Source organism: Lepisosteus platostomus, chromosome 16, assembly GCF_059453375.1.
Source record: "Lepisosteus platostomus isolate fLepPlt1 chromosome 16, fLepPlt1.hap1, whole genome shotgun sequence".
Lineage (NCBI taxonomy): Eukaryota > Metazoa > Chordata > Actinopteri > Semionotiformes > Lepisosteidae > Lepisosteus > Lepisosteus platostomus.
Genome location: NC_142626.1, coordinates 1,487,943 through 1,512,508, shown reverse-complemented (window position 1 = coordinate 1,512,508; position 24,566 = coordinate 1,487,943). Strand labels below are relative to the sequence as shown.

General features: G+C 56.3%; 3 protein-coding genes across 4 annotated transcripts; 2 read left to right on the top strand and 1 right to left on the bottom strand.

Moving 5' to 3' along the window:
* Positions 1 to 1,072: 1,072 nt before the first annotated feature.
* LOC148646642 (uncharacterized) lies at positions 1,073 to 7,169 on the top strand. 2 transcript variants are annotated; one of them, XM_088608913.1, is made up of 5 exons: positions 1,127 to 1,223; positions 1,999 to 2,233; positions 3,743 to 4,006; positions 4,084 to 4,313; positions 6,160 to 7,169. In XM_088608913.1, exons 3-5 carry the CDS (start codon positions 3,748 to 3,750, stop codon positions 6,316 to 6,318), a joined length of 648 nt encoding a protein of 215 aa, XP_088465039.1. In that variant the 5' UTR covers positions 1,127 to 1,223; positions 1,999 to 2,233; positions 3,743 to 3,747; the 3' UTR covers positions 6,319 to 7,169. The 2 variants fall into 2 exon arrangements, with proteins under 2 accessions (XP_088465038.1, XP_088465039.1); XM_088608912.1 differs by lacking the exon at positions 1,999 to 2,233 and having other exon boundaries at positions 1,073 to 1,223.
* A 1,728-nt stretch (positions 7,170 to 8,897) lies between these two features.
* On the top strand, positions 8,898 to 18,890 carry ctsf (cathepsin F). The gene is made up of 14 exons (XM_088608618.1): positions 8,898 to 9,249; positions 10,485 to 10,601; positions 11,049 to 11,130; positions 14,145 to 14,215; positions 14,322 to 14,397; positions 14,536 to 14,649; positions 14,760 to 14,905; positions 15,188 to 15,284; positions 15,493 to 15,573; positions 15,672 to 15,791; positions 15,982 to 16,046; positions 16,323 to 16,413; positions 17,025 to 17,083; positions 17,858 to 18,890. Exons 1-14 carry the CDS (start codon positions 9,007 to 9,009, stop codon positions 17,930 to 17,932), a joined length of 1,437 nt encoding a protein of 478 aa, XP_088464744.1. The 5' UTR covers positions 8,898 to 9,006; the 3' UTR covers positions 17,933 to 18,890.
* A 156-nt stretch (positions 18,891 to 19,046) lies between these two features.
* banf1 (barrier to autointegration nuclear assembly factor 1) lies at positions 19,047 to 24,228 on the bottom strand. Its single transcript, XM_088608623.1, has 3 exons — positions 24,083 to 24,228; positions 21,677 to 21,867; positions 19,047 to 20,636 (listed from the first exon to the last, which is right to left on the bottom strand). The coding sequence occupies exons 2-3, from the start codon at positions 21,800 to 21,802 to the stop codon at positions 20,490 to 20,492; spliced, it is 273 nt and encodes a 90-aa protein (XP_088464749.1). The 5' UTR covers positions 21,803 to 21,867; positions 24,083 to 24,228; the 3' UTR covers positions 19,047 to 20,489.
* Positions 24,229 to 24,566: the final 338 nt, after the last annotated feature.

The following is a 24,566-nucleotide window of genomic DNA, read 5'->3' as shown; positions in this document are numbered from 1 at the left end:
TGTCCAGTGAGAGGTGACCCCCAGGGTCCTGTATGTGTGGGGACCCCAGTCTCCCTGCACCCCAGGGCTCTGTGTTCCCTGTCTCATGTCCAGTGGTAGGGGACCCCAGTCTCCCTGCGCCCCAGGGCTCGGTGTCCCCTGTCTCATGTCCAGTGGTAGGGGACCCCAGTCTCCCTGCGCCCCAGGGCTCGGTGTCCCTGTCTCATGTCCAGTGGTAGGGGACCCCAGTCTCCCTGCACCCCAGGGCTCAGTGTCCCCTGTCTCTGTCCAGTGAGAGGTGACCCCCAGGGTCCTGTATGTGTGGGGACCCCAGTCTCCCTGCGCCCCAGGGCTCAGTGTCCCTGTCTCATGTCCAGTGGTAGGGGACCCCAGTCTCCCTGCACCCCAGGGCTCGGTGTCCCTGTCTCATGTCCAGTGGTAGGGGACCCCAGTCTCCCTGCGCCCCAGGGCTCGGTGTCCCCCACACAGCTGTCCGGAGAGAGCAGGTGACCATCTGGGCTCCGCACTGTGAGTCACATTCAGCAGGCAGGAGTGACACAGCGCTGTGTGACTAGACAGGGAACTGACTGCTGGGGCTACTGTCATGTACTGGTCAGCTGTCAGACCACAGCAGCACGTCATCGCAGCACTGGGGCACCGGTACACTCTCACACACACATACTGTACACACACACCATCACACACACACCATCTCACACACACACACCAACACACACACCATCACACACACACCCTCACACACACACACCATCTCACACACACCCTCACACACACCCTCACACACACATAGTGTACACACACACCATCACACACACACCCTCACACACACACATACACAACACACCCTCAAACACACACACCATCACTTCCTCACAGCGTGGGGACACACACACCCTCATACACACACACACATACACAACACGCAATCACTGACTCACAGCACTGGGACACACACCATCACACACACACACTCTCACACACACATACACACACCAGCAACGCTCAGCTTTGTGACATACACACATAGTCACACACACAATGACACACACACTCATCACACACACTGGCAACTGCGAGGCTGGAAACTCCCAGCATGATGACGCCCTGCTCCTCCCACTGTTACAGAGGCAGAGGTCTGGACTGGGGCTCACCCTCTGTCTCACTGCCCGTGTGCACAGGCAGGTGTCAGGACCAGATACCAAGAGCTGCCCCAGCCGGACAAGGTGAGGGAGTCTGTCCTTCTGTTCCTCCTGCCTGTCTACCTGTACCTGTCCCTACCTGTCTGTCTACCTGTCCAGCTGTATACCTGTCTGTCTGGCTGTCTATGTATTTCTCTATCTGTATAACTGTCTGTCTAGCTGTATAGCTACATAATCCTGTGCCCCTCCAGCTGTATACCTGTCTATTTCCTGTATAACTGTCTGTCTACCTGTCCAGCAGTATACCTGTCTATCTCCTGTATAACTGTCTGTCTACCTGTCCAGCAGTATACCTGTCTATCTCCTGTATAACTGTCTGTCTACCTGTCCAGCTGTATAATCTTCTACCTGTCCAGCAGTTTTCCTGTCTATCTCCTGTATAACTGTCTGTCTACCTGTCCAGCTGTATAATCTTCTACCTGTCCAGCAGTTTTCCTGTCTATCTCCTGTATAACTGTCTGTCTACCTGTCCAGCTGTATAATCTTCTACCTGTCCAGCAGTTTTCCTGTCTATCTCCTGTATAACTGTCTGTCTACCTGTCCAGCTGTATAATCTTCTACCTGTCCAGCAGTTTTCCTGTCTATCTCCTGTATAACTGTCTGTCTACCTGTCCAGCTGTATAATCTTCTACCTGTCCAGCAGTTTACCTGTCTGTCTAGCTGTCTAGGTGTGTATCTGTGTGTCTCTGCCTGTGTGCTTGTAATGTGCCCGTGCCATTAAGCAATGAATTGTATTAATACCGAGGCCGTGATCAAAATGAACCGCCTTTCGTTTCTCGCTGGGGACTGTCCCCCGCAGCGCCCGCGTCCTAAAACAATGACGTGCAGGCTCTCTGATTCCTCGTGCCGAAGTCTGGGTGACGCTGGAGCCGCGGTCGCTCTGATCCGCCCCGCCGCGCGACCTTCGCCCCGCCGCGACGCGGCCGCGCGCAGGGAGATGTCCCGGGTGCGTGTCCTGCGTGTCCTGCACACGGCGCGGAGCGGAGCGCTTTCAGGCTGATCGCTTCACTCCTGTCTCCGGTCCCGGGGCGCAGGTCTGAGAGTCGCGTCGGGCTCGCTGAAACTATTCTGTCCGATTCTGGAAGAGTTTCTCTGTGTGTGTCTGTGTGTGTGAAGCTCTCGGTTCTCTGCTAACCCTTTGAAAGCTGCGATTGCTTTGGGCTGCGGGTCATGCACAAGTTCACTCTGTTAGCGACAGCAATGTCTTGACCGGTCTCTGTGTCCTTGACTGGTCACTGCTGTCTTGACCTCTCTCTGCTGTCTTGACTGGTCTCTGGTGTCTTGACCGGTCTCTGGTGTCTTGAAAGGTCTTGACCTCTCTCTGCTGTCTTGACCGGTCTCTGTGTTCTTCACCGGTCTCTGGTGTCTTGACTGGTCACTGCTGTCTTGACCGGTCTCTGATGTCTTGACCGGTCTCTGATGTCTTGACTGGTCTCTGCTGTCTTGACTGGTCACTGCTGTCTTGACCGGTCTCTGGTGTCTTGACTGGTCACTGCTGTCTTGACCTCTCTCTGCTGTCTTGACTGGTCTCTGGTGTCTTGACCGGTCTCTGCTGTCTTGAAAGGTCACTGCTGTCTTGACCTCTCTCTGCTGTCTTGACCGGTCTCTGTGTTCTTGACCTCTCTCTGCTGTCTTGACCGGTCACTGCTGTCTTGACCGGTCTCTGATGTCTTGACCGGTCACTGCTGTCTTGACCAGTCTCTGCTGTCTTGACCGGTCTCTGGTGTCTTGACTGGTCTCTGTGTGCTTGACTGGTCTCTGCTGTCTTGACCTCTCTCTGCTGTCTTGACCTCTTTCTGCTGTCTTGACCTCTCTCTGCTGTCTTGACCGGTCTCTGTGTTCTTCACCGGTCTCTGGTGTCTTGACTGGTCTCTGCTGTCTTGACCAATCTCTGGTGTCTTGACCGGTCTCTGATGTCTTGACTGGTCACTGCTGTCTTGACCAGTCTCTGCTGTCTTGACCGGTCTCTGGTGTCTTGACTGGTCTCTGTGTGCTTGACTGGTCTCTGCTGTCTTGACCTCTCTCTGCTGTCTTGACTTCTCTCTGCTGTCTTGACCTCTCTCTGCTGTCTTGACCGGTCACTGCTGTCTTGACCTCTCTCTGGTGTCTTGACTGGTCTCTGTGTACTTGACTGGTCTGTGCTGTCCTCACCGGTCTCTGCTGTCTTGACCGGTCTCTGGTGTCTTGACCTCTCTCTGCTGTCTTGACCGGTCTCTGGTGTCTTGACCTCTCTCTGCTGTCTTGACTGGTCACTGCTGTCTTGACCTCTCTCTGCTGTCTTGACCTCTCTCTGCTGTCTTGACTGGTCTCTGTGTACTTGACTGGTCTGTGCTGTCCTCACCGGTCTCTGCTGTCTTGACCTCTCTCTGCTGTCTTGACCGGTCTCTGCCCACTCTCTGGCCCCCTGCCCCTCAAGCCTGGCCGCGCCCTGTCCTGCCCCAGGAGTGTCCAGGGGTGGGTGATAATAACAGTGTGGCCAGACAGTGCGCTGGCCGGCTGGCTGGACGGTGGAACCCAACCACCTCCCGATGTTCCGCTTCCAGGAGCCATGACCATCGGGAAGAGCGCGGGCAGGTCCGTCCGGATGAGCTCCCGGAGATCCAGGGCGTATGGGCGACTGCAGGAGGCGGAGGCCGAGAGGGAGAGCGGGCGGCGTTCCGGGCAGGAAGCTCCGGAGCCGGGGGTTTTCCACTTCAACCGCGGCATGCTGGAGGACGACGGCGGCGCCGCGCTCCTGAGGGCCGGGCCAGAGCGCCGGAGCAGCCGGTGGCGCCGGGAACCCAAGAGGAAAGACCCCACCGGCCCAGGTCAGAGCGTGACCCTTAACCTTTCCTGACCTTTGACCCCTGTGACCTCCGGCCTGAACTCTGACCCCCCCCTCCAGGTCTCACTGGGAGCGCCGCTGGGGTGCCGGCGGACGCGGGCGCAGACTGGCCGGCCGTCGCCGCGGTGACCGCCCCCCCCCAGCCTGCGCTCGTCCACTTCGGGGAGCGAGAGGAGGCCGACGACCGGAGTCTGATCGCGGGGAGGAAGAGGAGTGAGAGAGCCGGGCCGGGGGAGGGGGCAGAGGCGAAGAAGCTGGCCAAGCCAAGCGCCCTGAAGAGATACAGAAAGGTAGGGGGGTTCCCTCGTCTTTGATTGGGGGTGGGGGGGGGTCCCCTAGTCTTTAACTGAAGTTTCTAATGAAAGTTCAGGGGGGTTCAGTCAGCCCCAGCTGGCGGTAATTCTCCATCCCTCCTCACCTTACCGGACGCGACCCCCTTCTCTCCCTCCCGCACCCCGACCCCACCTCTGCAGCCGCCCCTGGGCCACCCCTCTCTCTGCGGGGGGGTCCCAGCCTCCTCGTCCCCTGCCCCCCCAGCCAGGAGGGTTCAGCCAGAGGTAGTGTGTCTGAAACACTCCAGGAACCTTCCAGTGGGATCAGTGCGGGGGCGCTGTTACGGCTAGCGAACTGTTCATCGGCGAGGACACACGCTGCTAACCACCACACACCAACACCAAGCACAAAAGAGAGGTGACACTAACACCACGGTACAGTAGGGGGTACCGTTTCAGGCCTGCATGCATTAGGTGCTCGTGTGGGGTACATCCAGGTGCTCAAGATGGCGGGAGAGCCAGATCCCACAGTCCCTTCCCTAACGGAGAGGCTGAGCTGCAGTGGAATACAGTGCAGCCCCCTCTTGGAGCAGATGAGCTTCCCAGGCTGGTAAGCACAGAGCAGAAATCCCTCTCCCCCCCCCTCAAGCACTGAGCAGTCACGGGCTTCTGTTCCTCGAAACCCGAGGTCACGGGGTCGTGCAGGGGTCAAGTCACCCGTGGACCTCCGCAGAGCGCCCCCTGCGGGCTGGGGGTGGGGTGGCTCGTTACAGATCCGATGTCAGCAGCCAGTGGGAGTAGCTCCTGCCCTCTCTCCTGTCTCCTGCCCACTCTCCTGTCTCCTGTCTCCTGCCAACTCTCCTGTCTCCTGCCCTCTCTCCTGTCTCCTGTCTCCTGTCTCCTGCCAACTCTCCTGTCTCCTGCCCACTCTCCTGTCTCCTGTCTCCTGCTCTCTCTCCTGTCTCCTGGCCTCTCTCCTGTCTCCTGCCCTCTCTCCTGTCTCCTGTCTCCTGCCCTCTCTCCTGTCTCCTGCCCTCTCTCCTGCCCTCTCTCCTGTCTCCTGCCCACTCTCCTGTCTCCTGTCTCCTGTCTCCTGACCACTCTCCTGTATCCTGCCCACTTTCCTGTCTCCTGGCCTCTCTCCTGTCTCCTGGCCTCTCTCCTGTCTCCTGTCTCCTGCCCTCTCTCATGTCTCCTGCCCTCTCTCCTGTCTCCTGTCTCCTGACCACTCTCCTGTCTCCTGGCCTCTCTCCTGTCTCCTGCCCTCTCTCATGTCTCCTGTCTCCTGACCACTCTCCTGTCTCCTGCCCACTCTCCTCTCTCCTGTCTCCTGCCCTCTCTCCTGTCTCCTGTCTCCTGACCACTCTCCTGTATCCTGCCCACTTTCCTGTCTCCTGGCCTCTCTCCTGTCTCCTGGCCTCTCTCCTGTCTCCTGTCTCCTGCCCTCTCTCATGTCTCCTGCCCTCTCTCCTGTCTCCTGTCTCCTGACCACTCTCCTGTCTCCTGGCCTCTCTCCTGTCTCCTGCCCTCTCTCATGTCTCCTGTCTCCTGACCACTCTCCTGTCTCCTGCCCACTCTCCTCTCTCCTGTCTCCTGCCCACTCTCCTGTCTCCTGCCCTCTCTCCTGTCTCCTGTCTCCTGACCACTCTCCTGTCTCCTGCCCTCTCTCCTGTCTCCTGTCTCCTGACCACTCTCCTGTCTCCTGCCCTCTCTCCTGTCTCCTGTCTCCTGACCACTCTCCTGTCTCCTGGCCTCTCTCCTGTCTCCTGCCCTCTCTCCTGTCTCCTGTCTCCTGACCACTCTCCTGTCTCCTGCCCTCTCTCCTGTCTCCTGTCTCCTGACCACTCTCCTGTCTCCTGCCCAGGCCATCGACAGTGCCTTCCGCCGAGGCTGGGAGGCCTTCATCGCCAACCTGTACAACGTCACCCTGACGCCCATCTCGTCTCCGTCGCCCTCCTCGTCCCCGCCCCCGCTCCCCGCGCGGCTGTCCCGGACCGCCTCTGCGCTGGTGGAGTACCGCTGAGCCTCCCCCCTCCCCCCGCGCCCCCACCTGCCCCAGCCAAGCCTCCCTTCGAACCCGGGACTTCCCAACACGCTCTGAACCCATTTAAAAAGCCCGTGACCCCCTATCATGTTTCCCCCTGAGCCCTGTTTCTGGGAGACACCCCTCCCCCCCTGCCCTCCCTCAGTCTCGTCCCGGGGGCCGGGGCAGAAACACCAGACCTGCGGTTTTTCACAGGGGACGGACAAGTCACAGCGCCCCCTTGTGGTTTCTGTCGTCGCTCACGCTCCCTGTCTGGAACAGGGGCGCGGTAGTCCTCTGGCGTCAGTCTGGACTGTGGCTCCGGTTTGGACTTTGGCTCCTGGTGACTCTGCAGGAAGGCTGATGTTGTGTAGCCGGAGGGGTCATATACCAGGACTGTGCTCCGCCTTATCGGATCCTGGGAACACGGGAATGCTGACACAATAATAGAGGGAGATAGAGAGAGGGGGAGACAGAAGGATTTATAGAGAAAGAGGTCAGCAGCGAGGGGAGAGAGAGGGAGAGACGGAGGAGAGGGGGAGAGATGGAGGAAATAGCAGTGAGGGAGAGAGAAAGAGAGAGAGAAGGAACGATAGGGAGAGGGAGATCAGGGGCGAGGGGATAGAGAGAGGGAGTATTAGGGAGAGGGAAGAGAAGGGATGGAGAGAGACAGCAGTCCGTGCCCAGCCCTGGTGACGGAGAGGTCTCCTCCCCCCCCCAGCAGTTAGAAGTGTCTGCACGCGGCCTGGAGCATGACGCCCCCCCCTGCCCGGGGCAGAGACGCGTCTGCGTGGGACTGCGCTCCTGACTCTGACAGACGACCCTTCTGAATAAATATTTACTCTCAGAAAGTCGCGTTTCTCCAGAGTTTTCTTTCCTGGGGAACTGGGGGACGGGGAAGGAGCAGAGCTGACCAGCGGGCTGCCTGCCAGAAAGCAGACTGGGGAGACACAGAGGGAACCTTGGGGTACAGTTACTCTGATAGGTCCCCCTGAATCAGGGGGTCCCCCGGCCCTGGTCCTGGGGAGCCCCAGTCCAGTGTGTCTTACAGGTCCCCCTGAATCAAGGGTCCCCCGGCCCTGGTCCTGGGGAGCCCCAGTCCAGTGTGTCTTACAGGTCCCCCTGAATCAAGGGTCCCCCGGCCCTGGTCCTGGGGAGCCCCGGTCCAGTGTGTCTTCTAGCTCACTAATAGATCCCACTGGAGCACACAGGAGAGGAGAGTGTGTGCGCTCCCGGCCTGACGTGGAGAGGACTTTGGCCACTCCGTGTTCCCGTACGGAGAACTGTGGAGACGGATAGTAGCTCTCCCGGGACTTTCCCCAGGGAGGCCGTCATCCATCCGATACTGGATCCTGGATACCACACCCTGAGAGATAACTCCTGCTAAATCTGGCTCCTGTGCTAACTGGACATTCGTTAACTGCGGTGAGAGCCTCGTTAAGGGTGCCCCAGGGAATGAAGTGATTTAGGAAACAGAGAGGTAAAACACACAGACATATATAAATCGGGTTTATTAAACAGATCAACAGCCTGACTGGTGTTGCAACTGGTGTCAGTGGGCAGGTGGGGGTGCTCTTCCCACCCCCCAGACCGGGGGGGTTATAAAGCAGCACCCCGATGTTGTAACCTGGGTTACTGTGGTGTGGGAGACGCTGCTCTGCTGTCCCTTGGATGAGACACTGAACTGAGGTGCAGAATGACCACTGCGTCTCCCAGGTGGGGGCTGCTGGTGCAGAATGAACACCGTGCGTCTCCCAGGTGGGGCTGCTGGTGCAGAATGAACACCGTGCGTCTCCCAGGTGGGGCTGCTGGTGCAGAATGAGCACCGTGCGTCTCCCAGGTGGGGCTGCTGGTGCAGAATGAACACTGTGTGTCTCCCAGGTGGGGCTGCTGGTGCAGAATGAGCACTGTGCGTCTCCCAGGTGGGGCTGCTGGTGCAGAATGAGCACTGTGTGTCTCCCAGGTGGGGGCTGCACTTCAATGGGGGGTGAAGCAGGTCTCCTCCTATGTGTTTCGTGTGTGTGTGTGTGTCCATCACAGGACACACACACAGTCACACACACACACACACACACACACACACACACACACACCAGAGCCAGTTCTTCACCACAGCATGTCTTTGGACTCTGGCAAAGGAGAAAGATGAAGAGAGTTTGTGTGCATCTATCGCCACCTGCTGCTCCTTTTGGGCACAGCAGAGGAATCTGAAACTCCATATCTGCTCAGTCCCTCTTCTGAGGCTAATAGAATTATTGACTCAGTGTCACCTGCGTAATAAATCATTCATCCACTTTCATTCCGATTTTAATGGTTAGATAGCTGCTATATGCTATATAGGACATGTGTCTATATGTCCTTGTTATTTTTCACTTGACTGCTTACCTACCAGCCTTATCAGCGCCGCAGAGAAACAGCCCCAGTTTACCTAAGCTCAGTCACATGCAGACGAAGCCAAGGAGGAATGTTAAACGTTTTCACACGGTTTTTCAAAACGCATTACGTCACCGCAGTCGGCTACGCTCAAGCGCCATGTTTGTGAGGGGCAAAGCCTCCAGCAGACGGGGGGAAAAAAACAACCCGGCGTCGCCATATTCGTTGGGGGCAAATCCCTTTATCAGGAATCCGGGTCGTCCGCAGTTTCAGACGACGACAACAACAACAGAGAGGCACACGCAGAACAGAACCATGGATACTGGATCGTACCGGCGCCGAGGTCCACTTATTCTGATTCTCTACTTTATTCTTGGCTCGGTTCTGTCCCGGGAAGATGGGCTGGCGAAGGAGCGGCTGTTCGGAGCCGCGGTTCGGGTGTCGGGTTCCGACCCTGGTGTACAGAGGGCGGTCCGGTTCGCGGAAGAGCGTTACAACATGGGTTCGAACGGGATGTATCTGCGACGAATCAGCAGGATTGTTTCCGCCACCAAACAGGTACATCGATGACGTTTTGTTATTGAACCATAAATTCGATCAGCGTGTGAACTGCAGCTGTACAAAAGTACTGCAAACGAGCACGGTTATGTAAGTTACTAAACAGTCGTGGAGTTTTACTCTGGAGCTGTGAAAATCAAGAATACAGATGCGCAACGCAACAGACTAGATCGTTATAAACCGACCAATGGATAAGTAATCAAGTTGATATAATTCCTTGAGTCCCTGAACAGTCCTGGTTACTCTGAGCTGTGTGTAAGATTCTGGTAAGTATTGCCAAAGTGAGATTAATGACATTCCGTTTTTAACTGGGATCCATGTTGTTTCTAATGATCTCACCGGTGCAAAGATTATTTTGACAGATCTGGACAAACAGGTGGACTGATCTACAGCTGCACAGAAGGACTGATGTACCTGTAGCTGGACAGTCAGATGGATTAATGCCTCTGCAGCTGGACGGACAGAAGGACTGATGTCCTGTAGCCGGACAGTCAGATGGATTAATGTCTCTGCAGCTCTACAGACAGAAGGACTGATGTCCTGTAGCTGGACAGTCAGATGGATTAATGTCTCTGCAGCCGGAGAGACAGAAGGACTGATGTACCTGTAGCTGGACAGTCAGATGGATTAATGTCTCTGCAGCTGGACGGACAGAAGGACTGATGTCCTGTAGCTGGACAGTCAGATGGATTAATGTCTCTGCAGCCGGACAGACAGAAGGACTGATGTACTGTAGCTGGACAGTCAGATGGATTAATGTCTCTGCAGCCGGACAGACAGAAGGACTGATGTACTGTAGCTGGACAGTCAGATGGATTAATGTCTCTGCAGCCGGACAGACAGAAGGACTGATGTACTGTAGCTGGACAGTCAGATGGATTAATGTCTCTGAGGCTGGACAGACAGAAGGACTGATGTTCTGTAGCCGGACAGTCAGATGGATTAATGTCTCTGAGGCTGGACGGACAGAAGGACTGATGTCCTGTAGCTGGACAGTCAGATGGATTAATATCCCTGCAGCTGGACAGACAGAAGGACGGATGTCCTGCAGCTGGACAGGAAGACCTGACAGCCCGTGACTGGCCAGTTGCAGACACGGACGGGCAGATAAGTGGCTGTGCTGTGGGCTGGAGGTGTGTGATACCCCCTCTGTCTGCGGCACGCAGGGCGCAGGAGCCTCTGTAAGGGATGGGGCTCGGTGAGCTAACGCGTGTGCTCATGTCCTGTGCATACAGGTGGCCAGAGGAGTGAGGTACAGGGTGCTGGTGGAAGTGGGGAACACCCCCTGCAAGAAATCGGCGCCGCCTGACCCCCAGCTCTGCCAGCTCGTCCTGGATCCCCACGCCCTGAAGGTATGGCGAGTATGAGCTGCCACAGGGTTTGGCCTCAGGACCCTAGGGAAGGAAACTGGGGGGGAAGCCGGAGGCAGTGAACCTCCACCATGTTGGCTCTGGAGTCTGGAGCGGCGATTAGAGCCAAGATGGCTGCCGCAGCACACTGATGTGGGGGAGGGCGGTGGAGATTCAGGCCACCCGGTCGGGTCACAGGACTCTGAATCCTGTGACTCTGAAGACTCACAGCAGCGTGATTCACATTAAACACGCACGCCTGCAGCCCTGTGATAGCCTCTGATACTGACCCTAACTCTGTTCTTATCCAGTAACCTAACTCCAACCAGGCTCTCAGGATCCCCCTCACTCCCTGTCTCTCATCCGGGTTTTATTCCCAACCCTAATCCCAGCTGTAACTCTGCAGGCGCAGCTCCTGTGCGCACTGTGAGCCCGTGTTGATTTTTGCAGAGGGAGCTGTGCCTGTTTGAGGTGTGGGACATCCCGTGGGAGAGCAAGGCCAGTCTGCTGAAGCAGAAGTGCAAGCCAGCAGGTCAGACATACTCGCCTGCACACTGAGCGCACTGCTGAGGGTTGGTCACGAGATACAGCTCCACACACGTACACTGGCGTACATATACCATACACACTGCACAGCTGGTGTATCTGTCCAGTGCACACTGCACAGCTGGTGTGTTAATGTATATACTGCACAGCTGGTGTGTTTACTGTATATACTGCACAGCTGGTGTATCTGTCCAGTGCACACTGCACAGCCGGTGTGTTTACTGTATATACTGCACAGCTGGTGAATCTGTCCAGTGCACACTGCACAGCCAGTGTGTTTACTGTATATACAGCACAGCTGGTGTATCTGTCCAGTGCACACTGCACAGCTGGTGTGTTTACTGTATATACTGCACAGCTGGTGTGTTTACTGTATATACTGCACAGCTGGTGTATCTGTCCAGTGCACACTGCACAGCTGGTGTGTTTACTGTATATACAGCACAGCTGGTGTATCTGTCCAGTGCACACTGCACAGCTGGTGTGTTTACTGTATATACTGCACAGCTGGTGTGTTTACTGTATATACTGCACAGCTGGTGTATCTGTCCAGTGCACACTGCACAGCTGGTGTGTTTACTGTATATACTGCACAGCTGGTGTATCTGTCCAGTGCACACTGCACAGCCGGTGTGTTTACTGTATATACTGCACAGCTGGTGTATCTGTCCAGTGCACACTGCACAGCTGGTGTGTTTACTGTATATACAGCACAGCTGGTGTATCTGTCCAGTGCACACTGCACAGCTGGTGTGTTTACTGTATATACTGCACAGCTGGTGTATCTGTCCAGTGCACACTGCACAGCTGGTGTGTTTACTGTATATACTGCACAGCTGGTGTATCTGTCCAGTGCACACTGCACAGCTGGTGTGTTTACTGTATATACTGCACAGCTGGTGTATCTGTCCAGTGCACACTGCACAGCTGGTGAAATATACTGTATATACTGCACAGCTGGTGAATCTGTCCAGTGCACACTGCACAGCTGGTGTGTTTACTGTATATACTGGACAGCTGGTGTATCTGTCCAGTGCACACTGCACAGCTGGTGTGTTTACTGTATATACTGCACAGCTGGTGTGTTTACTGTATATACTGCACAGCTGGTGTATCTGTCCAGTGCACACTGCACAGCCGGTGTGTTTACTGTATATACTGCACACCTGGGGTATCTGTCCAGTGCACACTGCACAGCTGGTGTGTTTACTGTATATACTGCACAGCTGGTGTGTTTACTGTATATACTGCACAGCTGGTGAATCTGTCCAGTGCACACTGCACAGCTGGTGTGTTTACTGTATATACTGCACAGCTGGTGAATCTGTCCAGTGCACACTGCACGGCTGGTGTGTTTACTGTATATACTGCACAGCTGGTGAATCTGTCCAGTGCACACTGCACAGCTGGTGTGTTTACTGTATATACTGCACAGCTGGTGTATCTGTCCAGTGCACACTGCACAGCTGGTGTGTTTACTGTATATACTGCACAGCTGGTGTATCTGTCCAGTGCACACTGCACAGCTGGTGAAATATACTGTATATACTGCACACCTGGTGTATCTGTCCAGTGCACACTGCACAGCCGGTGAAATATACTGTATATACTGCACAGCTGGTGTATCTGTCCAGTGCACACTGCACAGCCGGTGTGTTTACTGTATATACTGCACAGCTGGTGTATCTGTCCAGTGCACACTGCACAGCTGGTGTGTTTACTGTATATACTGCACAGCTGGTGTATCTGTCCAGTGCACACTGCACAGCTGGTGTGTTTACTGTATATACTGCACAGCTGGTGTATCTGTCCAGTGCACACTGCACAGCCGGTGAAATATACTGTATATACTGCACAGCTGGTGTATCTGTCCAGTGCACACTGCACAGCTGGTGTGTTTACTGTATATACTGCACAGCTGGTGTATCTGTCCAGTGCACACTGCACAGCTGGTGTGTTTACTGTATATACTGCACAGCTGGTGTATCTGTCCAGTGCACACTGCACAGCCGGTGAAATATACTGTATATACTGCACAGCTGGTGTGTTTACTGTATATACTGCACACCTGGTGTATCTGTCCAGTGCACACTGCACAGCTGGTGTGTTAATGTATATACTGCACACATGGTGTATCTGTCCAGTGCACACTGCACAGCTGGTGTGTTTACTGTATATACTGCACAGCTGGTGTATCTGTCCAGTGCACACTGCACAGCTGGTGTGTTTACTGTATATACTGCACAGCTGGTGTATCTGTCCAGTGCACACTGCACAGCTGGTGTGTTTACTGTATATACTGCACACCTGGGGTATCTGTCCAGTGCACACTGCACAGCTGGTGTGTTTACTGTATATACTGCACAGCCGGTGTGTTTACTGTATATACTGCACACCTGGTGTATCTGTCCAGTGCACACTGCACAGCTGGTGTGTTTACTGTATATACTGCACAGCTGGTGTATCTGTCCAGTGCACACTGCACAGCTGGTGTGTTTACTGTATATACTGCACAGCCGGTGTGTTTACTGTATATACTGCACAGCTGGTGTGTTTACTGTATATACTGCACACCTGGTGTATCTGTCAGGTGCACACTGCACAGCTGGTGTGTTTACTGTATATACTGCACAGCTGGTGTATCTGTCCAGTGCACACTGCACAGCTGGTGAAATATACTGTATATACTGCACAGCTGGTGTATCTGTCCAGTGCACACTGCACAGCTGGTGTGTTAATGTATATACTGCACACCTGGTGTATCTGTCCAGTGCACACTGCACAGCCAGTGTGTTTACTGTATATACTGCACAGCTGGTGTATCTGTCCAGTGCACACTGCACAGCCAGTGTGTTTACTGTATATACTGCACAGCTGGTGAATCTGTCCAGTGCACACTGCACAGCTGGTGAAATATACTGTACGTTACACTCGCTGTACTTCCTACTCAGAACTGTGACGGACAGACGGCTCTCCATCACAGTGCTTTGTGTGTTCCAGATGTTCCTGAAGAGTCCAGCCAAAAGGAGGACGTACCTGTCTCCCCTGTCCCAGCTGATCACCTGGAGCAGGTAACGCAGCCCCCTCAGCTGCAGTGGCAGAGGAAGTTGGTCAGACAGCTCCCAGCTGGTCTGCAGGTCCACCCTGATGCCCTTTTCTGGCCTCTTTCCTGTGCAGAATGAGTCGTCCCTCCTGCTGTCAGTGTTCAAGGACTTCGTGACCCAGTACAACAAGAGCTATGACACAGCCGAGGGTAGGATCTGTGGGGCCCTGAACACTTACCACACCCTCACCCTGAACACACTACCCACCTGAACACACTGGGCTCACACTGGCCCCCTACCCCCCCCCCCCTCTGTGCCCCTCTGACCACTCCCTGTTCTCCTCCCAGAAGCCCACAGGAGGTTCCGGATTTTTGCGGACAATCTGGAGACGGCCCGGAAGCTGCAGGCGCTGGACCAGGGATCCGCTGAATACGGGGTCACCAAGTTCAGTGACCTCACAGGTAACCGCCGGGCGGCTGTTCGAACCCAGAGCCCGCTTTCCTAAGCCTGACCCTGACGGACGGATCCTTGGTGGGGTCACTAATCCAGCCGTGCCTCTGTCCCCCCCCAGAGGAGGAGTTCCAGTCCCTGTACCTGAACCCCCTCCTCGCCGCAGACCCCCTGCGGCCCATGAAGCAAGCCAGGGTCCCCCAGGAGCCTGCGCCGGCCTCCTGGGACTGGAGGGAGCACGGAGCAGTCAGCCCCGTCAAGGACCAGGTCAGGAGAGAGGGACGGAGACTGGACACAGGGAGAGAGGGACGGAGACTGGACAGGACACAGGGAGAGAGGGACACAGAGAGGGACGGAGACTGGACAGGACACAGGGAGAGAGGGACACAGAGAAAGAGAGGGACGGAGACTGGACAGGACACGGGGAGAGAGGGACGGAGACTGGACAGGACACAGGGAGAGAAGCAGAGGGACAGAGACAGGACACACAAAGGGTGGACAGACAGGGACAGGCACTTGAAATGGGCACTGTCGCGTCTGTGTCTGCAGGGCATGTGTGGGTCCTGCTGGGCGTTCTCTGTGACGGGCAACATCGAGGGCCAGTGGTTCCTGAAGACCGGGAAGCTGATGTCTCTGTCGGAGCAGGGTGCGTCCCCCTCTGTCCTCTGTCCCTCTCTGTGTCCTGCTGTCTCCCTCTTGTGTGCTGCTACCTCTCTCTCCTCTTTCTCTCTCCGTGTCCTGCTTTCTCTCTCTGTCCTCTGCTTCCCTCTGTGTCCTGCTGTCTCCCTCTGTCCTCTGCCCCTCTCTGTGTCCATCTGTTTGTCTCTGTGTGGTGACCAGTGCCTGTCCTGCAGAGCTGGTGGACTGTGACAAGCTGGACCAGGCCTGTGGAGGAGGGCTGCCCAGCAACGCCTATGAAGCCATCGAGAAACTGGGTGAGAGCTCATCCGAGCCAGGGAGGGAGGGACAGAAGGACGGGGAGAGGGGAGGATTCCTAAGGGATGACTGATCTCCCGGTGTCCCGACGCTGCAGGGGGTCTGGAGACGGAGACGGACTACAGCTACAAGGGACACAAGGAGGCCTGTGGATTCTCCTCTGGGAAGGTGGCGGCCTACATCAACAGCTCTGTGGAGATCTCCAAGGACGAACCAGGTGGGCAAGAGACAGACAGGGAGAAAGAGACAGGGGGTACAGGGACAGACAGGGAGAGAGAAACAGGTGGGACAGACAAATGGGGAGAAAGACAGGAGGTACAGAGGCCGGGAGGGAGAGAGAGAGACAGGGGGTACATGGACGGGGGGTTGAGGGAGGAGAGCCGTCTGAGACCTGTGCTGTCTTTCAGACATGGCGGCCTGGCTGGCGAAGAATGGACCCATCTCTGTGGCTCTCAATGCTTTTGCCATGCAGGTACTGTGTCTGTGTCTGTGTGAGGGGGGTCCCGTCTGCACAGTGGGGGGGGGGGGTCCTCAGTGCGCCCCTGCCCAGTGGGCACAGGTCACCATTAAAACTCCCATTTCTCCCGAGGGCTCGGAGATCAAGGGGAGCAGACCGCTTAATTAGTTAATTGGTCAGTAACTCACAGGTGCTCCTGGTTCTCGGAAACCGGTAGGGGCTCACTGGACTGGGGGTGCCCCAGTGCGTCTACAGTATTGAGGTCTCATCTGGCTCCCTCTGTGTGCCCAGTTCTACAGGAGGGGCATCTCTCACCCCCTCAGGATCTTCTGTAACCCCTGGATGATCGACCACGCCGTGCTGCTCGTGGGCTATGGACAGCGTAAGTCTCCGTTCCCGCCAGCCGCTCTTCCTGGGCGTGAATCGCGGTAGTGACTCGTTGTGCGAGGATGGCGGTGTGGTCTGGTCTTAAGGGGTTGATCAGGTCGGCCCAGTCCATCACTGGGCCACCAGCTCGTCCCCATTGTGGACAAGGCACTGTCTCGGGAAGGCGGGGAGTACTGCACACTGGTCCGCGTTGTAGGAACTCGCCTCCAGACTCGGAGACAGCTTCTTCCCACAGACTGGCAGATTCCCGAATCCTCCCCCGACCTCCGATTCACACCGGTGTTTCTGTTGCACAACTGCTGGTGTTGAGTTTTGTTTAAGATGTGTGTTATTTGACTTTGCCGTTGCTGCTGCTGTTCTGTGATTAAGCTCGTTTCCTTAATGTCTTTGTATTGGAACATACGTGCAAAATAAGCACTTCTGCGCACTTCAAGTTTAACTTGTGCACAAGACAAATCAACTTAACTCTGCACTCATTTCCCCCGGGCTGAGCAGCTGTTAAACAGTTAAACTTCTGCCTGTCATGTTTCTAGAGAGAGGGGCTGGAACAAGTGATCTGGAGTGGACCGGACTGCTGTGACAAGGAATCTGTTGTTTTATTTCCAGGCAAAGGAATCCCATTCTGGGCCATCAAGAACAGCTGGGGAGAGGACTATGGAGAGCAGGTGGGAGAGATTTTTAAAAGTTGTTTTTCATAGTGCACTGCCAAGAGGTTTATATAGGGCACGCTGTACCCCTACAGTCCAGAGCCCGCCGGTCGAGTCTGGGTCACACTGTACCCCTACAGTCCAGGGCTCACAGGTCCAGAGCCCGCCGGTCCAGTCTGGGTCACACTGTACCCCTACAGTCCAGGGCTCACAGGTCCAGTCTGGGTCACACTGTACCCCTACAGTCCAGAGCCCGCTGGTCTCCAGTCTGGGTCACACTGTACCCCTACAGTCCAGAGCTCGCCGGTCCAGTCTGGGTCACGCCGTACCCCTACAGTCCAGAGCCCGCCGGTCTCCAGTCTGGGTCACGCTGTGCCCCTACAGTCCAGAGCCCGCCGGTCCAGTCTGGGTCACGCTGTACCCCTACAGTCCAGAGATCGCCGGTCCAGTCTGGGTCAAGCTGTACCCCTACAGTCCAGAGATCGCCGGTCCAGTCTGGGTCACGCTGTGCCCCTACAGTCCAGTCCCCGCCGGTCTCCAGTCTGGGTCACGCTGTACCCCTACAGGCCACACAAAGGGCCTGTACCCTGGGTTCTCTCAGCAGCGCAGGACGTGGGGGAAGTCCCAGTGCCCCCTGGAGGCTCGTCAGGGGGGGAGGGGGAGGGACTGAAGGATTCAAAACTGTTTCCAAGCTGCTCTCTCTGCAGCCTAAAACCAGGAAGCCCCAGGAAGTTCGAGGAAGCCCCTTCAATCCAGGGGGATCTGACCTCTTCCTTCTCTGTGTCCTCGCAGGGCTACTACTACCTGTACCGAGGGGCCCGGCTGTGCGGGATAAACCGGATGTGCTCGTCCGCGGTCGTGGACTAACGCCGCCGGCGCGGGATCGGGGAGCAGGAGCAGGGGGGGGAGGGTTTTTTTGGGAAGAAGCTCGGGTGAGGGGTCCACCACCGCTCCCGCTTGCAGTGACACATCACCCCAAGACTGGCAGATGGCTCCCCTTCCCATCCTGCCCCTCTCTCCTCCGCACCCAGCCAGCCCGGCTCGTAGGGAGCGTCCAGTCCATCCCCGGATCTTATCCCGCTGTTCGTCGGAACACCAGGGTCTGGGGCATCTTTCTGTTTGGAACCTGGTGTTTAGCGTCTGTGAACACACAGGATGGGAGGAGTACCTGGTGTGAACCCTGTCCCCCGTCTCTGGGTATCGGCGCTCCCAGGTGGGTGGGCGGCCCTAGTGGGCGCCTGCAGAAGGGCGAGACGGGAACATGGGAGCCCGCTCTCGCTGGGCATGCTGGTAGTGAAACATGGGTTCGAGGGCAGGCAGGTCGAAGGGAGTGGGTTTTAGTGCCGCTGCCACACAGCTCTTACCTCCTGGGTTCCATTTAATAATAATAATAATAATAATAATAATAATTAATAATTAATTGCTTACACTTATATAGCGCTTTTCTGGACACTAAAGTACTTTACAGGTAATGGGGACTCCCCTCCACCCCCACCAATGTGCAGCCCCACCTGGATGATTTAGGCTTGGGGGAACCTTCCGGGTGGAGCCTGCATGTTCCCTCTATCCTCCCACCCTGCCCAGAGATGGGGTTATAGATAACTGGCTTCTCTAATTCAGGTGGCGAGAGGCTAGCGCCCCCCGCCGGCCACAGTTCCTTTCCGCGCCCTGTGCTTCCGGCGCTAGGCTCTCGTGTGCCGGGACGCTAAACCAGGAAGGAGCAGGATGAAGGGAAATCGGGCCTTTTCATTCAAATGACCTTTCTGCGGGAGGGGTGGAAGAAGGCAGAGAGAGAAGCAAGAAATAAAAGGAGTAAAAGACCTGTGATTGTGGTCCAGTCGGGTCCCTGTGTCTCCATTCACTTTTTATTATTTATTTTTCGGCCTGACATCTCATTTTCTGCTTTTAAAGGTCCAAAACGCGCACACACTGCTGCCAAAAAAAAACAACAACAGCAACAACAGCCCACAACCAGACGATCTCATCTCACTTCAGTTTATTTAAAAAAAATAAAATGGAACCAATCAAATCAAAGTGATGCCCTCCTGTTCCAAGTGCCTTTGTTTAAAATAGGAGTCGTTTCTCTTCACAGTAACCGAGGAACAGGACCCCTTGTGTCAGTTTCAAGCCAGCTGGGTAAGGTCCGCTGAAAAGGTGGGGAGCGGATGCCAGCACCGGGGAAACTGGGTTTGTCCCGGATCCCCCAAACGTTCCGGGCGACAATATTCCCCACGGGCTGAACCTCTCCCCCCACAGTTGGCAAACTGCCCCCCACCCCCCACCTTCTTTGTATGAACTGAAAGATAAAACAACTCTTCAAGAACTGTTCATTCATTGCTAATCAAATCATCCATCAGCTCCCAGACGGGCGCAGGAACGTGCTAGTTGCCCCTAACGACCCTAAACATATCCAAAGGGACGTCTTTTCGGTCCTGTCTGCCTCACTGGTTGTGTGATTTTAGCTGGAAGAGTCCCCGATTCTCCCCCTACTGCCCTGCGTTCTCACACCCTGCACATCTCAACCACACTGGAAAACGTTTTCACACGTCTAGATTGGGGAAAATACATTCCCGCAATGGACACGGATGCGGATAATTCTAAAAGGCGGAGCTAAACGGACACCAGGTTAAAAACTCCATAGCGTGACTGAAGAGAAAGATCCTCCCTGGCAATGCTGGATGCTGGAAACGCCGGTCTCTTATTTTTTCACTTTTTTGTTCAATGACCTCCCTCTGGCCTCTACCACCGTCCAGATCTAGCAAGGACAGCAACCTGCCCCCCCCAGCTGCCCCGCGGCCTGACGCAGCCCAGGCTCGTAAGACTCCTGGGAAGGCTCGGGCACCGCAGGCGTCTCCAAATAATACCGGGGCGGGCAGCCTCAGGGACCGGTCGGGGGGGGGGAATCTGTCCCCGGGGGCCAATTTCGGTCCTGGCCTTGATCACCCGGATTGCCTTGGAATTCATTCCCGTCGTTTCTTGTCCAATCATAACCCGACCACCCCCCCCCACCCCAACAGCAGCTTGGCAACAACGCAGTAGGCAGAGCCCGAGAAAAAACGAGGTTTAAAACAGTGACTGGGCAGACAGAGGGGGGGGGGGGCAGAGGGGGCAGGGGGATCGGCTGTGTGTGGGGGGGGGGGCAGTTTTGGGGGTGGCCTGGGTTGGGTAAGGGGGCACAGCAAAGGCACAAACCAACCCCCCCCACACACACAGGCCTCGGATCACGACACAAAAACACCACGAAGGATAAAAACCCGGATTTAAATCTATTTTTTGAGCCCCCCTCCCCCACCACCACCTTAAAATAAAATAACCCGGCAGAGCCTAAAACTCGACACAGAAGTGGAGGAAGAGAAGAGGGAAGGGGTGAGGGGGCGAGGGGGCGAGGGGGCGGCAGGCGCCCCCCCCAGGCGGCCCCGCGGTGCTACAGGAAGGAGTCGCACCATTCCTTCAGACAGCTGAAGCAGTCGGACTGCTGCTTGGCGTTGGCGCCGCAGACGTCCTTCAGCCAGTCCCGGAACAGCTCCTCGTCCTTCCGCAGCAGCAGGAACTGGCCCAGCACCACGTACGCCTGGAGCAGGGAGCAGAGACGCCACGTGAGGACACGAGGGAGTCGCGACCTCTGCCAGAACCCCGGGCCGATCCGAAGGCTCTGGATCCCACAGCTTACGGGTGTGCTCCCACACTCTTTCCTGACCTGCTCCGGAGACCCCTCCCTCCACAGGCTTGGACGGAAGGAAAGGGATTTCAAAATCCTGGGAGTGCAGGGAGGGGGGGGGAGGCTGTGGACAAAGTTGGCTGGAGGGGCGACTCCGAATGTGGCCGGAGCTCTGGCTCTCCGGGAATCCTCCCGGGAACGTCGGAATGAGAATCCGGGATCGTCGGCAGCTGTTCCGAGCCGGGAACAGCCGGCACCCTCCCGGCAGCCGCTAAACCCTGGAGCGGCCGAGCCGGCCCGGCAACGGTGCTGCAGCGTCACTGCGGACGGGGGACAAGAGCTCGCCCTCCCTTGTGCTGTCCGGTGTGTCTTACAGGTCCCCCCGAATCAGGGGTCCCCCTGCCCCAGCTCTGGGGAGCCCCAGTCCAGTCAGTCTTACAGGTCACCCTGGACCAGGGGTCCCCCAGCCCCGGTCCTGGGCAGCCCCAGTCCAGTCAGTCTTACAGGTCACCCTGGACCAGGGGGTCCCCCAGCCCCAGCCCTGGGGAGCCCCAGTCCGGTCAGTCTTACAGGTCACCCTGGACCAGGGGTCCCCCAGCCCCGGTCCTGGGGAGCCCCAGTCCAGTCAGTCTTACAGGTCACCCTGGACCAGGGGGTCCCCCAGCCCCGGTCCTGGGGAGCCCCAGTATGGTCAGTCTTACAGGTCCACCTGAATCAGGGGGTCCCCCAGACCCGGTCCTGGGGAGCCCCAGTCCGGTCAGGCTTACAGGTCCCCCTGAATCAGGCGTCTCCAGTCTCTGCTTCACTGAAGCGTCCGCAGTGGTCAGTGTATGCATACGCGCCTCTCTGTCCGACTGCTGTACTGTAAAGCACCCTTATATAGCGAGAGGCGCTATATAAACCACAGGCGCCCCGAGGACGAGACCGGCCCCCCCTCCCCGAACCCCGCTCACCTTGTCGAAGCCCCTCTCCTCCAGCCTCTTGCCCAGGACCTCCCCGATGCCCGCCAGCGCCATCACGGGCTTCTCGCCCATGGGCTCCGCCACGAAGGCGCGGTGCTTCTGCGATGTCGACGACATGCTGCGCGTCCTGCCCTCTGCGTCTCGGCCTCCCTCTCTCTCTCTCTCTCTCCGCCCCGGGCAGCCTGCGCAGAGGCCAGACTCGTCACCACACAGCCGGGTCTCCGGAAACACCCGGAGCGGGCCAGCCATCCGGGGGGGGAGCCGGAGCCTATCCCAGCAAGCAGTGGGCTCCAGGCGGGGTACACCCTGGACAGGACGCCAGTCCATCACAGGACACACACACTCACTCACCCTGGACACCAGTCCATCACAGGACACACACACACTGACACACACACTCACCCTGGACGCCAGTCCATCACAGGACACACACACATTGACACACACACACACACACACACACACCCACCCCCTGGATGGGACGCCAGTCCATCACGGGACACACACACACTGACACACACACTCACTCACCCTGGACGCCAGTCCATCACGGGACACACACACACTGACACACACACTCACTCACCCTGGACGCCAGTCCATCACGGGACACACACACACTCACACCAGGGGCAGTTTTCCCAGGAGCCACCACCATGTCTTTGGATTGTGGGAGGAAACTAAACGCAAACTCGGGGAGGACATGCGAACTCCACGCAGACAGCACAGCAGCCCAGGTTTGGAATTGAACCCGGGGCCCCGGCGCTGTTCCACCATGCCCCCCCCGGACTGGATCGATTAAATGGAAGCTGAGATGATCTCTCATGGTGGTGTCCAGCCCGGTAACACAACAGAAACAGACGAACGTCGGCAACAAAGAATTCAGGAGGGCAGCGTTTGAGCAGATAAGAGCCCAGCAGCAGCCTTGCTCGGGAACGAGACTGTAGAGGGGGACGAAGGTCCTCCTGAGTCTAGTGGCACAGAGGCGGCTCCCCTGGTTCTCAGTGGAGAGGGGGAGCCCGACTCTCCCTCATGCTCTGAGCACCCCTTACAAACCCCTCCCATCTGCAGGGGGGGGGGCAGTTAGGTTGGTCTGATCCGCACCAATGATTTTGCCCCTGATCCACACTCATTTCCCTCCCGATGTTGCCAAAGCCAGCAAGGTTCAGTAAACCAGTTGCAGAAAAGCACTGAAATACTCCTGCCTTGACGAAGCAGACTTCCCCGTACCGGGAGTCTGGGTGCCAGCAGTCCTGCCTGGTTTTCTGTAAGGGTGAGAGGAGGGGATAAAATGAGCTGTCCAGCCCAGCCCGTTATCAGCGCTGCAGCAGGAGGGGGGACACGAGGGTACCCCCGTATCCTACTGCCCATCCCGAAAGTAAATAAAAACTCCCATTCGCACAGCAGCGGAGCAAGGCCGGAGCCCGACCACCCTGTCTCTCGGAATGAATGAGCTCTCCACGGTCACGCTCCCGAGGACAGTGGCCTCCAGCACACTGCTTCACCAGCGACCCAGAGCCGACCCTCACTGGAACCAACAGAGAAGGGGGAGGGGGTTCTTTACCCACAGGGTGGCAGGAGAGTGGAACAAGCTACCCGGCCAGGCTGGCGATGCCAACGCCGATAAACTGGCAGCTTTCAAGGAACTTTAGGACGAGATCCACAGACAGATCATCTACTCACTACCCACGTGTGGATGTGCTGAGTAGCCTAGATTGTCACCTCCCGAACTTCTAGTTATCACAGCAAACCTCTCAGCGTAAAAAAAAAAAAAAAAAAAAAAGACTTGTGAAGATCTTGGTGCTTTCGCACACGAATTCCCCACTCTCAATAGCCCGGACGAATGTGTTTCACAACGGGTTTTCCCAGAATCCGGTGCAACACAGTGTCCCCGCCCCGTACAGCCTAAAAAAAATCCGCACATTCACTGAACACCCCAGCTTTTCCAAAGCCGAGACCCCGTCTCCCGGGCCTCAGGGGAATGGAGCAGGAGCAGGAGCCGGGACCGTGACAGCGGGCGGCCCAGCTCGGGTCGGAACCGGCTCCACACGGCCAGTGAAGAGAGACGCTGTGCGTTTGTAAGCGCCGCCAAAGTCAGCCCGACAACTGCTAAAACTCAAGAAGCCGCAGAAACCGAATCCCCAAGCTAGATCTAGCAACAAACACAAAACCGCTCGTCCGCCCACAGGCATCGCCGAACACACCGTGCTGCCACACCGTCTCAGAAAACGACAATTATTTCTCTTCATCCTTCAGAACCCCAAGTTAGGATAACGCACTGAAAGCATCCCCACATCCATAGCGTTCTCGTTATAAGGCCACTGTCGGTCCCACTACGAGGTAACCGAGCAGAAGCACACAAAACAAAATCAGCGAAGCTGATACTGAATTGTTTACCTTTTGGTAAAGCCGAAAGGAGTGAGTTTTTAACGTTTTCAAGCAGCTCCTCGCTTGCGCCGCACTTACAACATCCGCTCTCGAGTCCCAGCACAACTTCCTGATCCCGCCAAACCCCTCCCCGCCCCGCCCCTTCCGCTTCCGGCGGCCCATCCCCATGGCAACAGGGCAAGTCGGGGTTTGGCGTCCGATGGTTCCCCCCTCCCAACTTTTATTGAACATCAACTGATGTAAACAAAAGAGAAAATATAAGAGAGAAAAAAAAAAACACTCACGATACGCTGCCAGAGGGTAATTGCAAATTTCAACACAATAACTTGAAATGTTTATATACTTCAAGTGTGTTTTTTTGCCTTGTTTTTCACGTTTTTCCTGGAGCTTAAATAATAATGCATTTCTACCTTGTCAGTTTTAAAAGAGGGAGAACATTGGACCACTTTGTTTTGTGAATATGACATCTACACAGTATTACAAAGTACGGTAG